The sequence below is a fragment of the Somniosus microcephalus genome, chromosome 31, assembly GCF_052327205.1.
Source record: "Somniosus microcephalus isolate GS21.2 chromosome 31, FLI_Smic_1.0, whole genome shotgun sequence".
Taxonomy (NCBI): domain Eukaryota; kingdom Metazoa; phylum Chordata; class Chondrichthyes; order Squaliformes; family Somniosidae; genus Somniosus; species Somniosus microcephalus.
Genome location: NC_141017.1, coordinates 7,383,961 through 7,401,345, shown reverse-complemented (window position 1 = coordinate 7,401,345; position 17,385 = coordinate 7,383,961). Strand labels below are relative to the sequence as shown.

Below are 17,385 nucleotides of genomic sequence, written 5' to 3'. Positions count from 1 at the left end.
ACCTAAGGGGTGAAAACAAATTCTTCATTGAGAGAAGCGGCCTTACCTTTAAGTAGCGCTCCCCAAGCGGCCGGCCTCCCTGACAACGCCTCCTGCAGCTGTCGGTGTTATCGCCCAGAGATGCTGCAGGGGGCGGAACCGAAGCTCAGATCCCAGGCGCTACCGGGACGCTGCGCAGCCAGATGACATCACGATCTCCAGGCGCAGGAGATTGTGGTGCTAGTGGTTACCGCCGCCGCAAACCACCACGTCAATTTCACGGGTGTCGGTACTATTGTCGCAAAGCCAGTTGCGCTCCGATATCACCCCCCGGAGGTGCTAACGGGAGGCGCACAGGCGGTGAATTTCTAGCCCTTGGACTTGGAGGGACAGGGCACAATTTTGACATTTGCTGATGACACAAAACTTGGAGGTGGAGTAAACAGTGAGGAAAGTAGTAATAGACTTCAAGAGGACACAGATAGGCTGGTGGAATGGGCAGACAAACAGCAGATGAAATTCAATGCAGAAAAGTGTGAGGTTGTGGCGGTACCACTGGTTGTCCCTTACATTGAGACACATAATTCCCTTTAACTTACCTTTTGGGGCCGTTGCCCTTTTAACTTACCTGTTGGGGCCATTGCCCCTTTAAGGCGCGCCCTAGCGCGCTGACGTCACGTCACGTACGACGTGATGTGCGTGCGCCGGCACAGCCCAGCCTAGCGTCTTCGGCCTCAACGGCCAGCCGACGGGAGCGACGCGATCTTCCGCTCTCGCGGCAAGCACCGGCACAGCCCGGCCTCCCGACTTCGGCCTCAACGGCCAGCGACGCAATGACGCACATCACGTGACGCCCTAAGCGCGGGAAACGCAAACAACGTGATGACATCACAACACAAACCCGATGACATAATCACGCTCCCCACAGGACTGCGAACTCAGTCCTCGTGGAGTCCCCGCTGGGACAAGACCTACACCACGGTGCTCCTACAGTCAGCCATCTTACCTGCTATCTTACCTGATGTAATTAGTCTGTTCCTGTAAATAAACAACCTGTTAATAGTTTGTCGAAGTCAAACTCTCTTATTTAGTGGCGATCTACACGAACCGCTACATTGGTGACCCTACGACGTGAGTACGGGAGCTCATCAATTCCAACGCTACAATTGGTGAACCCGTATCCGTGAACGATTTTCACGGTAGCAATGCGCGCCTGAACCTCGTCTTCACTCAAGTCGACCAACGCACAACCGACGAACAACCACGGAACAGCAACTGCCTAACACCGATTCCACCAAAAGCGACCCCGTCTTTGCGTACGTATTCGCAATGGAAGCGCAGCTTGGAGGTGAGCCCGTTTTTCATGAACGATGTCACAGAGGTAGAGCACGACCAACAGCAACCGTCATCCACCAGCGCTACAATTGGTGGGTTTGTGAACGTCTTTCACAAACGAAGCACGCTATGGAAGCATCAGCCGTTCTGCTGTCGCTACCGCAATCCAGGGAGCCACGGTCTCCCTCGTGCTTTATGCAGGTAGAAGCCCTGTTCGCCGAGAACATTGATGCGGCACAGACCACGCACGTGCTCACGGTCTCCGTATTCAACTCTTCTACCGCCACACGGATCGTCCGCCTCTACATCCAAAGCAACAGCAAGTATACATCTCTCCAAGCGCGGGGTACAGCATGTTCGGGCCCACAAGATCGGAGTGCGCCCCGCGGGGATACCACGAGGACTCACCCCCGCAAAACACGAGGACGCACTCCTCGCGCACGAGGACCCATCCCTCGCGAACCACGAGAACCCATCCCTCGTGAACACCGACGACTCTTTCCCCGCCGACGACGCACCAGCCCTTCAGCCTGCTGGTTGTGTTACCTACTACACATTTCGGCATCAACAAAAAGCGTGCCGCCCTCCCGGCTGTTTTCTCCTAAATCTACAACTGTTACAAGTGTTGCCGCCCTCCAGGCAGAGTAACCCCTCCTGAAAGCAACAACAACCTGGACCGTTGCCGCCCTTTCTCCAGTTTTCCCTTTAACAAACGCAAACGTCGACTGAAGCTGCACACATCGAGGACGGGTCCAACGGGCATCCTGCGGCCGTGATCAGCCATGTGAAAGTTGCTAGCCTCACCGATCACTGATCAACGCAGCAACTCTTCACCCTCCGTTGTGTTCACATCGTAGCACTATGGCATGCACCGTTCCGTGCGTTCCAGCCTCCCGAAGGTTTCGCTCACCAGCCAACGGAGACATCGCCCGCGTCCGCCCAACCTGCCCGTCACTCTGACAAGGCCTGCTGTTTCACACGTCTCCACGGTCCTTCGCCTGACAGATACGTTTTATTCGCCACGACGCGCGTAAGGATCCGCTCACGAGCAGCATCTTCATACCTCGCCTACCAAGCCGAGACAGAACGACCGCCGAGACCACCACATCTCATCCTTGGACTTTCGTTAAAGCGAATTCTGGGGGGGCCTATGTGGCGGTACCACTGGTTGTCCCTTACATTGAGACACATAATTCCCTTTAACTTACCTTTTGGGGCCGTTGCCCTTTTAACTTACCTGTTGGGGCCATTGCCCCTTTAAGGCGCGCCCTAGTGCGCTGACGTCATGTCACGTACGACGTGATGTGCGTGCGCCGGCACAGCCCGGCCTAGTGTCTTCGGCCTCAACGGCCAGCGACGCAACGACGCGCATCACGTGACGCCCTAAGCGCGGGAAACGCAAACAACGTGATGACATCACAACACAAACGCGATGACATCATCACGCTCCCCACAGGACTGCGAACTCAGTCCTCGTGGAGTCCCCGCTGGGACAAGACCTACACCACGGTGCTCCTACAGTCAGCCATCTTACCTGCTATCTTACCTGATGTAATTAGTCTGTTCCTGTAAATAAACAACCTGTTAATAGTTCATCGAAGTCAAACTCTCTTATTTAGTGGCGATCTACACGAACCGCTACAAGGTGATACATTTTGGTAGGAAGAATGAGGAGAGACAATACAAGCTAAATGGTACAATTTTAAAGAACAGAGAGACCTGGGGGTGTTTGTGCACAAATCTTTGAAGGTGGCAGGACAGGTTAACAAAGCAGTTAATATGGGATCCTGGACTTTATAAATAGAGGCAGAGAGTACAAAAGGCAGGAAGTTACACTAAACCAATATAAACACTAGTCCGGCCCCAGCTGGAGTATTGGGTCCAATTCTGGGCACCACACTGTAGGAAGGATGTGGAGGCTTTGGAGAGGGTACAGAAGAGATTTACTAGAATGGTACCAGGGATAAGGCACTTCAGTAATGTGGAGAAATTGGAGAATCTGGGATTGTTCTCCTTAGAGCAGAGAAGGTTAAAGGGAGATTTAATAGAGGTGTTCAAAATCATGATTTACTGGAATGGTTCCAGGGATGAGGGATTACAGTTACGTGGATAGACTGGAGAAGAAAACTACAGGCCAGTTAGCTTAACCTCTGTCATAGGGAAGATGTTAGAAGCTATTATTAAATACGTTGTAGCAGGGCACTTAGAAAAGTTCAAGGTAATCAGGCAGAGTCAACATGGTTTGGTGAAAGGGAAATCATGTTTAACCAATTTATTGGAGTTCTTTGAGGAAGTAACATGTGCTGTGGATAAAGGGGAACCTGTGGTGTACTATACTTAGATTTCCAGAAGGCATTTGACAAGGTGCCACATCAGAGGTTATTGCGGAAAATAAAAGCTCATGGTGTAGGGGGTAACATATTGGCATGGATAGAAGATTGTCTAGCTAACATGAAACAGAGAGTAGGCATAAATGGGTCATGTTCTGGTTGGCAAGATGTAACAAGTGGTGTGCCACAGGGTTCAGTGCTGGGGCCTCAACTTTTTACAATTTATATAAATGACTTGGATGAGGGGACCGAAGGTATGGTTGCTAAATTTGTTGATGACACAAAGATAGGGAGGAAAGTAAATTGTGGAGAGGACATAAGGAGGCTACAAAGGGATATAGATAGTTTAAGTGAGTGGGCAAAGATCTGGCAAATGGAGTATAATGTGGGAAAATGCGAAGTTGTCCATTTTGGCAGGAAGAATAAAAAAGAAGCATATTATCTAAATGGTGAGAGATTGCAGAGCTCTGAGATGCAGAGGGATCTGGGTGTCCTAGTGCATGAATCACTAAAGGTTAGTATGCAGGTACAGCAAGTAATTAGGAAAGGTAATAGAATGTTATCGTTTACTGTGAGGGCAATTGAATACAAAAGTAGGGAGGTTATGCTTCAGTTATAAAGAGTATTGGTGAGACTACATCTGGAGTACTGTGTACAGTATTGGTCTCCTTATTTAATGAAGGATGTAAATGCATTGGAAGCAGTTCAGAGAAGGTTTATTAGACTAATACCTGGAATGGACGGCTTGTCTTATGAGGAATGGTTGGACAGGCTAGACTTGTATCTGCAGGAGTTTAGAAGAGTAAGAGGTTGTAATGATATCAGCAAATAGTGATGGTATTTGCCTGTTTGATTATTTATGCCTTACCAGCATATTTGCCTGATTGATTATTTATGCCTGACCAGCAGAGGGCATGTGAGAGACAAGCAGTTTAGTTTTAGTTTCATTTTAGATGGATCTCTAAGATGGTGTCTCCTGTAATGCTGTTAACTGAGTTGAACATACTTTAGATAAAAAGTCATTCTCTTTCAAGAATGTGTCGTCATTGAACCCACATACAAATCAATACATGGTGTCAGAAGTGGGATGAAAGAGATGAAGAGGAAAAATCTGAAGTTAAATCAGCTCTCCACATATTAGCAAGCCAAAAGAGAACATCGTTACTTACCATTGGAGAATAGCTAACGAAGTGAAAAAATGGAAGGTTTACTCCCACCGGTGAAGCTTCAGTTGACAGGTAATGTGGCTGAAAATTGGAGGAGGTTCAAACAACATTTGGAGTTGTATTTAGCGGCAATCGGAGCTGACGAGAAAAGTGATAAAATGAAAGCGTCAGTGTTCTTACATGTCGTGGGTGATGAAGTGCTGGAGGTGTATAATAACTTCACATTCGCTGCTAATGGAGACAAAATGAAGCTGGATAAAATAATGGAACAGTTTGAGGCCTACTGCATACCTAAACGTAACGTGACGTTTGAGAGGCACAGATTTTTCACATGTGTACAGAAAACGGGAGAGAATATTGATCAGTATGTGACTGAACTGAGAAACAGAAGCAAAACATGTGAATTTGGGGGACTGACAGACTCGCTGATAAAAGACAGACTGGTGTGTGGTATTCCAGATAATGGTCTAAGGGAAAGACTGCTAAGAGAGCAAGATCTAGACCTGGGAAAAGCCATAGCACTGTGTAGGGCTACAGAGACTGTGAAGTTGCAGGCAAAGGAGCTGTTCAGTGACAGTAGCTGCAACGTGGATGCAGTGAGAATGAACGGACACAAACCGTTTAACAAAAAGAGCGCCAATGTGAAAAAAGAGGCGTGGCCAGCGAACAAAAATGAAAGGGGCAATCGAAAGTCATGTAGTCGATGCGGTACACAGCATCCACCAAAAAAATGTCCAGCATACGGTAAAACATGCATTAGTTGCAACAAAAACAACCATTATGCCCGTTGCTGTAAGAACCAAGCGCAACAAAGCAAGGTCCATGCAGTAGATGAAAGCGAGATAGAGGAGTTCTATGTGGATGTCGTGTCTCAAAACAAAAAAGAAAAAAGAGACTGGATGTTGACACTAAAAGTGAATGACATACACATTCCTTTAAATTGGATACTGGAGCACAAGTTAATGTGATATCAGAGACTGATTTTAAGAAAATTAGACCCAGACCAAAGATACATGGAATAAAAGTGAAAGTGACAGGATACTCAGGTACTGATATACCAGTGAAAGGAAAATGCATTGTCAAAGTGACACACAAGGACAGAGAGCACACGCTAGCATTAATCGTGGTGCCAAAGGATGTGCAGGCCATACTAGGTTTAAAAGCCTGTGAGAGACTGAACCTGGTAAAGAGAATCCTCGTTGTAGAAAGCGAAGGAGAGACAGTCTATGATGAATTCATGAAAGAGTACAACGACCTATTTAAGGTTCTAGGCTGCCTTCCAGGCGAACACACGATCAGAGTAGATAAAAGTATGCCAACGGTCATACATCCATGCAGAAAAGTTCCGTTTGCTCTTCAAAAGCAACTGAAGGCAGAGTTGGACAGGATGGAAAGCCTGAACGTGATTCAGAAGATAGATGAGCCAACTGAGTGGGTGAGTTCCCTCATCGTTGTGGACAAAAAGAATGGAAAGCTCAGAATTTGCCTGGATCCAAGAGATCTAAACAGAGCAATAAAGAGAGAGCACTTCAAGCTTCCTACACGTGAGGAAATCATGTTACAGTTTGCAAATGCAAAGTATTTCAGCAAGTTAGATGCATCATCAGGATTTTGGCAGATGAAACTGGACGAGGCAAGTTCAAGACTGTGCACGTTCAACAGTCCATTTGGCAGATACAGATTCCTAAGGTTACCATTTGGCATTGCCTCAGCTCCTGAAGTGTATCACAAAACTATCCATATGATCTATGAGCACCTGGAGGGAGTTGATACATCAATGGATGACATCATAGTATGGGGAACCACGAGAACTGAGCATGACGAGAGACTGAAAAAAGTGCTGGAAGCAACAAGGAAAACAAACCTGAAGCTGAATAGAGAGAAATGCCAGCTCGGGGTGACAGAACTGACATTCGTGGGAGATATCCTTAGCAGTGAGGGCATCAGACCAGATCCCAGAAAGGTGTCCGCCATTGAGAATATGCCAAAGCCACAATGCAAAAAGGACGTGCAGAGGTTTAATGGAATGATCAACTACATAGGTAAATTCATATCCAACCTCTCAGAAAAGATGGCGCCACTGAGAAGACTAACTGAAAAGAACATAGAATGGGAATGGAATCATGAGCATGAGAAGTCATGGAGCGATCTAAAGAAACTGCTCACAGAGGAACCAGTTCTGAGGTTTTATGACCCAGCGAGACCCATCAAGATATCATCAGATGCATCACAGAGTGGGCTCGGTGCCGTTCTTCTGCAAAAATATGACTACTGGCAACCTATTGCATATGCATCGCGCTCAATGACAGACGCGGAGACGCGATATGCTCAAATAGAAAAGGAGCTGCTCAGCATCACATACGCCTGTGAAAGATTTCACCAGTTTGTGGCAGGACAAGCAATCAGTGTAGAGACTGGCCATAAGCCCTTGATTGCATTGTTCCAAAAGCCACTAAATAGCTGTCCGCTTAGAATACAAAGAATGATGATCAGGCTGCAATGCTATACACTGAATGTTGCGTACACACCGGGTAAGCTGATGTATACAGCAGACACGTTGTCCACAGCTGTAGACCCAAGTGAGCCCGCAAACACCAAAATGGATGAAAAAGTGAACGCCTACGTGGACATGATCACAAGTGCACTGCCCATAGCAGATGCAAAAATGGAGCTCATAAAGACAGAGACAAACAAAGATGAAACAATGAGACGACTGAGGAAAAGCATCTTGGATGGATGGCCCAACATGAAGCAAGACTGCTTACCTGACATGGCAGAGTACTGGAACTGCAGGGCGGAACTATCAGTGGTCGAAGACATCATCTACAAAGGAAGTAAAATAGTTATCCCAAAGAGTCTGAGAAAAGAGATGCTAAAAAGGATCCATGGAGGACATCTGGGAATCGAAAAGTGTAAGAAAAGGGCACAAGAGGTGATGTACTGGCCACGAATCAACCAAGATGTGACAAATGAGGTGTCAAACTGCACAATATGCCTGAAATATCGAGCAAGCAATCCGGTAGAACCACTAAAGCCACACCCAGCGCCAGACAGACCTTACCAGAAGGTAGGCGCTGACCTATTCGTATGTCAAGGGAAAGACTACCTTGTAGTCACAGACTATTACTCCCTGTATCCAGAGGTTTGTAGACTGTACACCACCACTGCAGATGCTGTGATAACATGTATGAAAGCCATATTCTCCAGACATGGCGTGGCAAGCGAGGTCTTCACAGACAACGGACCCCAGTTTTACAATGCAAGTTTCCGACACTTTGCCAAAGAGTGGGACTTTGTCCACACAACATCAAGTCCTCACTTTCCACAGTCCAATGGTCTAGTGGAAAAATCGGTCCAGACAGTGAAAAGACTGATGTACAAGGCAAAAGACAGTGGAACTGACTTCTACCAGAGCATGCTTGTATACCGCACAACGCCGCTCGAGTGTGGTATGTCACCAGCCCAACTCCTTATGGGACGTCTGCTAAGGTCAAACCTACCCATCCCGGAGAACCTCCTGAAAACAGAAGAGGGGGAGAAAGTGAGGAAGTTCAAAGAACAACAGAAAGAAAAGCAAAAGTACTACTATGACAGAGGAACACAAAACCTACCTGAACTCCACACTGGTGACCAAGTAAGGTTCAAAGACAAAACAAACATATGGACTCAGAAGGGAACTGTCCTGAGTGAAGTTCAACCAAGATCATACACCATTCAGACAGATGAGGATGCTGTTCTGCGAAGAAATCGTCGGGATCTTCTCATGGGACCAGCCACAGCAGGTCAAAAGACTGATACTGTTGAACAACCTGATCACACAGCAGGTCAAAAGACTGATACTGTTGAACAACCTGATCACACAGCTGAGAAATCATCATCTGAGGCAACAACTCAGATTCAAGGACAATCAATCAGAAAATCCTCAAGACGCGTGAAGCCTCCTGAGAGACTCATTGAGCAAGTTTAAGGACTCTTGTTATAGAAGGAAGTAATGTTACCTTATTCTTTCTTCAAGTTCTAGGTATTTACATATTTCATGTGAACACACAAAACAAGGTTAAAAAACCTTGATAATGATAATGTAAGTTCATTAATTGTTACAGTTAAAATGCAGAGTAATACAAAGAAAACATGTTGTTAGATAAAAGTAAAATACTTTTGTTTTAAGAAAGGGAGATGTAATGATATCAGCAAATAGTGATGGTATTTGCCTGTTTGATTATTTATGCCTTACCAGCATATTTGCCTGATTGATTATTTATGCCTGACCAGCAGAGGGCATGTGAGAGACAAGCAGTTTAGTTTTAGTTTCATTTTAGATGGATCTCTAAGATGGTGTCTCCTGTAATGCTGTTAACTGAGTTGAACATACTTTAGATAAAAAGTCATTCTCTTTCAAGAATGTGTCGTCATTGAACCCACATACAAATCAATACAGAGGTGACTTGATTGAAACATATAAGATCCTGAGGGATTTTGACAGGGTGGATGTGGAGAGGATTTCCTCTTGTGGGGGAATCTAGAACTAGGGGTTACTGTTTAAGTGTAAGGGGTCGTCCATTTAAGACAGAGATTAGGAGAAACTTTTTCTCAGTGTATCGTGAGTCTTGGGAACTCTCTTCCTCAGAGGGCGGAGGAACCAGCCTCTTTGAATATTTTTAAGGCAGAGGTAGATAGATTCTTGATAAGCAAGGGGATGAAAAGTTATCGGGGTAGCAGGAATGTGGAGGAATCAGATCAGCCATGATCTTATTGACTGGCGGGGCAGGCTCGAGGGGCCGAGTGGCCTACTCCTGATCCTAATTCGTATGTTTATCCAATTAGATTCACTCCACGTGATATCAAGAAATGGCTGAGTCCACTGCACACAGAAAAGTCCACGGGCCCTGACAAAATCCCGGCTGTAGTGCTGTAGACTTGTGCTCCAGAGCTAGCCGCGCCTCTAGCCAAGCTGTTCCAGTACAGTTACAACACTGGTATCTACTCAACAATGTGGAAAACTGCCCAGGTATGTCCTGTCCACAAAAAGCAGATGGAGTTCAATGCGGAGAAGTGTGAAGTGATGCACTTTTGGAGGACTGATATGGAAAGACAGTACACTATAAATGGAATGATTTTGAAAAGTACAGTTGGTGTCCATATACCCGTAGCGGTATCGAAAAAGTATCGCCGGGTGCTATGCCAGTGAATCCGACGCGAACTTCGGGTTTAGGGCTACGGGAAGGAAGTGGAGCGCTAAATCAAACGCTACCACTTCACTTGGAGCGGTAAAGTTCTGCAAGATGGGCGGCAGCAGCGCAACGCTGCCCAGTGTCGAGGGCAGCGCTGTCGGGAACAAAGGCTCCTTCCCTCCATTAAAGGGAAGGGTCATTGGTGCAGGCTCTGCATTAAATCGATGTCCATCATCGCCGACAGCAGCCACGATCCACGCCGATCAGCCCCAAGCATTCGAACAGAGTGCAGGGCTGATCAATCGCGGCACAGGAAAACGCTGAAAAAACAACCTAAGGGGTGAAAACAAATTTTTCATTAACACAAGCGGCCTTACCTTTAAGTAGCGCTCCCCAAGCGGCCGGCCTCCCTGACAACGCCTCCTGCAGCTGTCGGTGTTATCGCCCGGCGATGCCGCAGGGGGCGGAACTGAAGCTCAGATCCCAGGCGCTACCGGGACGCTGCGCAGCCGGATGACGTCACGATCCCCAGGCGCAGGAGATCGTGGCGCTAGTGTTTACCGCCACTGCAAACCTCCACGTCAATTTCACGGGCGTCGGTACTATCGCTGCGCCCGGTCGCAAAGCCGGTTGTGATCCGATACACTCCCCGGAGGTGCTAACGGGTGGCACAAAGGCGGCGAATTTCTAGCCCTTGGACTTGGAGGTAAACGGCACAATTTTGAAATTTGCTGATGATACAAAACTTGGAGGTGGAGTAAACACTGAGGAAAATAGTAATAGACTTCAAGAGGATACAGACAGGCTGGTGGAATGGGCAGACACACAGCAGGTGAAATTCAACACAGTAAAGTGTGAGGTGATACATTTTGGTAGGAAGAATGAGGAGAGACAATACAAGCTAAATGGTACAATTTTAAAGAATGTGCGAGAACAGAGAGACCTGGGGGTGTTTGTGCACAAATCTTTGAAGGTGACAGGACAGGTTAACAAAGCAGTTAATATGGGATCCTGGACTTTATAAATAGAGGCAGAGAGTACAAAAGGCAGGAAGTTACACTAAACCAATATAAACACTAGTCCGGCCCCAGCTGGAGTATTGGGTCCAATTCTGGGCACCACCCTGTAGGAAGGATGTGGAGGCTTTGGAGAGGGTGCAGAAGAGATTTACTAGAATGGTATCAGGGATAAGGCACTTCAGTAATGTGAGAAATTGGAGAATCTGGGATTGTTCTCCTTAGAGCAGAGAAGGTTAAAGGGAGATTTAATAGAGGTGTTCAAAATCATGATTTACTAGAATGGTTCCAGGGATGAGGGATTACAGTTATGTGGATAGACTGGAGAAGGAAACTACAGGCCAGTTAGCTTAACCTCTGTCATAGGGAAGATGTTAGAAGCTATTATTAAATACGTTGTAGCAGGGCACTTAGAAAAGTTCAAGGTAATCAGGCAGAGTTAATATGCTTTGGTGAAAGGGAAATCATGTTTAACCAATTTATTGGAGTTCATTGAGGAAGTAACATTTGCTGTGGATAAAGGGGAACCTGTGGTGTATTATACTTAGATTTGCAGAAGGCATTTGACAAGGTGCCACATCAGAGGTTATTGCGGAAAATAAAATCTCATGATGTAGGGGGCAACATATTGGCACGGATAGAAGATTGTCTAGCTAACATGAAACAGAGAGTAGGCATAAATGGGTCATGTTCTGGTTGGCAAGATGTAACAAGTGGTGTGCCACAGGGATCGGTGATGGGGCCTCAACGTTTTACAATTTATATAAATGACTTTGATGAAGGGACCGAAGGTATGGTTGTTAAATTTGCTGAGAAAACAAAAATAGGGAGGAAACTAAATTCTGGAGAGGACATAAGGAGACTACAAAGGGATATAGATAGTTTAAGAGAGTGGGCAAAGATCTGGAAGGAAAAGTGGAAATCCAGCGGACTGGGGAGCTATAAAGAGCAACAAATGGAAACAAAGAAAGTAATGTGGTACAAATGGGCCAGAACTTCGGTTCACCACGGATGAGTACGCGTTGGGTACCCACGTGTAGGCCCAACGAAAGTGCCGGTTTCGTGCATGCACTGCGCATGCACGCGAAACTGGAACTTCCGTTCCCTTAAAGGAAGGCGTTCACAGGTCGAACGCATGCGCCGGAGAGGCAGCGCGTATGCCTGGAACTTCCGATTTTTTTGCAGGTTTCTCCGGGAAGGTAAGGCCTGCTTTTTACAAGGTAAGTGGTGAATTAAGTCAAATTAAAACATTTTTCCACAGGTTTATTATTTTTAAATACTTTAAAGAAAGGTAAGTTTAATTTAAGCCCTGTTAGAAACTGTAATTATTTTTTTCAAAAATTTAAATTATTGTTAAAAATAGTTATTTTATGTAATTTATAGTTATTTTAAAAATATGATTTAAAAAAAAAATTATTTGAAGTTTTAGTGATGTTTTGGGGCTCTCTGGCCTAGAAATTCACTAGCCTTAGCACCGCTTTTGAGGCGCTAGAGGGACTAGCGCCAGAGTTATGGCCATTTGAAAAATTGAGTGGGGCCCTAAAGCGGCGTTGCACCGGTAGCGCTGCGCCGGCACCGATGACGTCATCGGTATGCGCAGCGTCCCGGTTGCCGTGGTAACCCGCCCGAACTCCGAAATTGAGTTGCAGCCGCCTCGCCCGTGGCAGCCGCAAGCAACGTTCTGTAAAAGGTGCCTTGCTGAAGTTAGCGCCGGCGCATTAAGGTCGCGTGGCGGCCGGCCGCTTCCCCGGCGGCCGCCTGCCCGCACCTCCCTCCCCGGACTCCTCCAAGGCCCCCCCCGTGGCACAGATGCGTGTGGGCCGCGAGCCCGGCACTTCTCCGAGGTGCCGGGCTCATTTTTATTCAGCCGTCAACGGCCAGCGGTCGGGTGCAGGCAACTCCTCCTTAACGGAAGGAGGAGGCCTGCACTTCCCCAGCCTGCCGCACCACATTGGGCGCCGCAGCGCCGGAACAGCGCCGCAATGGGGCAGGTAGCGCCCATTGGGAGGCGCTGAAACCCTCCAGTAGCGCCGGCAGCCATTTGGGCGCGGCGCTACTGAATTTTTGGCGCGCGCAGGGGGACTTAGCGCCGGCACTAACTTCCGGCGCTAAAGCCCTGGCTGCGCCAAAACCCAATTTCTAGGCCATAGTATTTATAGGTTTGACAGCTTTTCCTGTCAAAGTTATGAATGGGCATTCCCTGCTAACATTGGCTCTCCATGGCCCACGTGATCCCAGGGGACGCTTTGAACTAACTGCGCCCCTGGGATATGCAAGCACTGCGCGCCGGCAGTTGGAGGAGGCCCAGGATCGGAATCCCACGCGGGCCCACAGCTCAACAGCCGGTGCGGTAGGTAAGTGCAGGTCGGAGGCATGCACCCGCGGGAAGACTCCGACCCGAATTTCTGGGCCAATATGAAAAATAACTTGCAAGCGATATCAAAGCAAACAGCGAAATATTTTGGCGACAGACTTCTGGATGGGGCCCTTCAACGCGGTTTGGCCCCTAATTTGCATATTTAATATGTAGAACCCCCAAGTCTCAATACAGAACTAACCCCAGTCCCAATCAAACACCCCCGATTCCCAATCTCCTGAACCCTTGAGTCACAATACAGAACTTACCCCAGTCCCAATCAAACACCCCCCATTCCCAACCTCCTGAACCCCCGAGTCCCAATACAGAACCAACCCCAGTCCCAATCAAACACCCCCCATTCCCAACCTCCTGAACCCCCGAGTCCCAATACAGAACCAACCCCAGTCCCAATCAAACACCCCCGATTCCCAATCTCCTGAACCCCCGAGTTCCAATTCCACTGCCCCCAACCCCCACCACCCCCGCCCCCGAGCCTTGTACTAAATAAGTCCTGGAAGGAGCTCAAGACGATCTCAGGGTGAGTGTTTAGAGATCAACCAGAACGTCTAAAAATCTAGAGAACTCCCTGAATTGGAGACACAAAGATCTGTCAGATTGGGATTTCACACTCACCATTACTGTTCAACTGGGAAAGATCCATCTTGAAATCAGCGTCTGATGTCTTCATTGCACGGAACATCTGGGAAACTGAAATGGAAACAAGGCTTTGACTCTCACACATTAGCATAGACTGGATTTGCCTCCACTGTACCTCATGGAGGAAATTGCACGGTGAGGCCAGCATTTGTGTTCCCACCACAAACTCAATTACCCCTCCCCCAACCCCCTGCTGGGATTGCTGTGATTACCCACCACACAGAAATTATAGCAAGGTGGCAGGGCCTGGCAAACCGCCCATTTCCCAAACTTCAACCATAGCAGCAGGGATAGAAAATCGTTTGCTGGCAGGAAACAAAGGTTTTAGTTTAATGGGCATTACTCAGATTGGAGAAGGGAAGAAGTGGTGTCCCAGGAGCCAGAGCTGGGTCCACTGTTGTTCCTGGTTTAGATGATTTAGAAGTGGATAAATGTGAGGTTATCCACTTTGGTGGCAAAAACAGGAAGGCAGATTATTATCTGAATGGCAATATATTGGGAGAAGGGGAAGTGCAACGAGACCTGGGTGTCCTCGTGTACCAGTCGCTGAAGGTAAGCATGCAGGTGCAGCAGGCGGTTAAGAAGGCAAATGGTGTGTTGGCCTTTGTAGCGAGAGGGTTTGAGTACAGGAACAAGGATGTCTTGCTGCAGTTGTACAGGGCCTTGGTGAGACCACATCTTGAGTATTGTGTGCAGTTTTGGTCGCCTTATCGGAGGAAGGATGTTCTTGCCATGGAAGGAGTTCAGCGAAGATTCACCAGGCTGATACCTGGGATGGCAGGAATGACGTATGAGGAGAGATTGGGACGATTGGGCTTGTACTCGCTGGAATTTAGAAGAATGAGAGGGGATCTCATTGAAACTTATAAAATTCTGACAGGACTGGACAGACTAGATGCAGGAAGGATGTTCCCGATGGTCGGGGAGTCCAGAACCAGGGGTCACAGTCTAAGGATACGGGGTAGGCCATTTAGGACAGAAATGAGGAAGAATTTCTTCACCTAGAGAGTGGTGAACCTGTGGAATTCTCTACCACAGAAGGCAGTAGAAGCCAATTCATTAAATATATTCAAGAAGGAGTTGGATATATTTGTTAAGGCTAAAGGGATCCAGGGGTATGGGGAGAAAACAGGGACCGGGTACTGAAATTGGATGATCAGCCATGATCGCATTGAATGGCAGAGCAGGCTCGAGGGGCCGAATGGCCTACTCCTGCTCCTATCTTCTATATTTCTATGTTTCTATGAATTTGGCATAGCTCAATCCCACAATGCCCAAAGGCACAAAATAAGGGTTTTGCAAAGAATGAAGTAGAATGTAAAAGACTTCAGGATGTCAGACAGGTTAGTGAAATGGGCAGACAGGTGGCAGATACAATTTCATGTGGAGAAGTGTGAGATGAGAGGTGAGAGAGAGAAACCAGGATGTTACAAAGCTGTTAGTCTAACATCTGTTGTGGGGAATTTATTGGAAGCTATAATTAAGGACTGAGTAACTGAGCATTTAGTGAAATTTGAGCTGATTAGAGAGAGCCAGCATGGACTTGTGAAGGGTAGGACATGTTTAACGAACCTAATTGAATTTTTTGAGGAAGTACCTAAAGTAGTAGACAGGGGAATGTCTATGGATGTCGTTTATATGGACATCAAGAAGGCATTTGATAAGGTTCCACATAAGAGGTTAGGAGATTGGTTTGGCGGTCGAAGACAGAGAATAGGGATAATGGTTATGAACTTGAATTGGAAGGAAATGACTAGTGATGTTCCACAAGGATCTGTGCTGGGGCCTCAACTGTTTACTATATTAATGACTAAGATAGAGAGCCATAGATCCAAGTTTGCCCCTGACACAAAGGTTGGTGGCATAGTGAGTGGTGCAGGTGAGAGCACAACATTTCACAGAGATATTGATAGATTAAGTGATGCCAAATTCCAAATCATCTAAACCAGGAACAACAGTGGACACAGCTCTGGCCCCTGGGACACCACTTCTTCCCTTCTCCAATCTGAGTAATGCCTATTAAACCAAACCCTTTGTTTCCTGCCAGCAAACAATTTTCTATCCCTGCTGCTATGGTTGAAGTTTGGGGAATGGGCGGTTTGCCAGGCTCTGCCACCTTGCGATAATTTCCGTGCGGTGGGTATTCACAGCAATCCCAACTGCGAGGAAGTGCATCATCCTGGTGAATCTACACTGTACACCCACTATGGCCTTCATGTCCTTTCAATTATGGGATGCAAAATAAACCCAGATCCCCATAACAGTGGCAGATGAATATGAACTCTGGTAAGTGTGAGGTCATCCATTTTGGACCAAAAAACAAGACATCCGAGTACTTATTGTGATGAAATATTCCATTCATCACTGCCTGTGACTGTGGTCGGTTTCAGTGTCATTTCCCCTCCCCCAGTCCTCATTGTATTGTTTATTGGAATGTGCTGGAATGTGCTGTGTGTGTAGGGCTCCGCCCATACCTGGCCCCTTTTGTAAGCTAGCTCAGTCTGGCCTCAGTCTCCAGAAGGAAGATACCTCTCTCTCTTACGTGTTACTTTCTAAGTTAATAAAAGCCTTGTTTTGTTTTGCTAACATCGAGTCTCGGAATTATTGAGGCACATCAATTTTATTAACTTATTTTTCAACACTATGGATCAACTCCTGAAACCCGAACGTTTGGATTTGGATCAACATGCTCCGGACGCATCAGCACGCTTCGGACACTGGTTTGAGTGTATGGAATTCTTCCTGGACAATTCTGCAGCCGTCAAAGACGCTACGGACGCTGCGAGGATGAGACTCGGAATTCTGCGGAATTGGGTAAGCCACCGGGTTTACCCCCTCATCCAAGACGCCGATACGTACCTGGCCGCCTGCGACATCTTAAAGGCGCATTACCAGCAGCCTACGAATGAGGTGTATGCTAGGCATCTGCTCGCTACTCGCGCACAGCGACCTGGGGAATCGGTGGAGGAGTTCCTAAGCACCCTGAAAATGCTTGGCAAAGACTGCAAGTGCCGAGATGTAAAAGCCATAATGTACACTGACGAGCTTGTTCGCGATGCCTTTATCACAGGCCTCAGCTCCACTTACATCCGGCAAAGACTGCTGGAAAAAACGGGGTTGGACCTGAAACAGGCTGCGGACACCGCGCGATCCCTGGATGTGGCCCAGAGAAACTCGGACGCCTACTCTTCAGCCCGCGCCGTCCACGCCGCCACGTGTGCACCGAGGACGCCGCCATCTTGGAAGGCATCTTCCCCGCCCGGCAGCCCGACACCGGCGGGGCCCCGCTCTCCCCCCAGAAGCCCTACGACAGCCGCGACGCGTCAGGGACCCAACTGCTACTTCTGCGGGCAGCCAAAACACACCAGAAAC

General features: G+C 47.5%; 1 protein-coding gene across 1 annotated transcript in view; it reads right to left on the bottom strand.

The window, feature by feature from the left end:
• LOC147097552 (uncharacterized) overlaps positions 1–17,385 on the bottom strand; it is a 111,102-nt gene that overhangs the window by 83,381 nt on the left and 10,336 nt on the right. Inside the window, exon 3 of the mRNA XM_085971402.1 lies at positions 13,990–14,064. Coding sequence (XP_085827528.1) covers positions 13,990–14,064 — 75 coding nt within the window. The remainder of the gene's footprint in view (positions 1–13,989; positions 14,065–17,385) is intronic.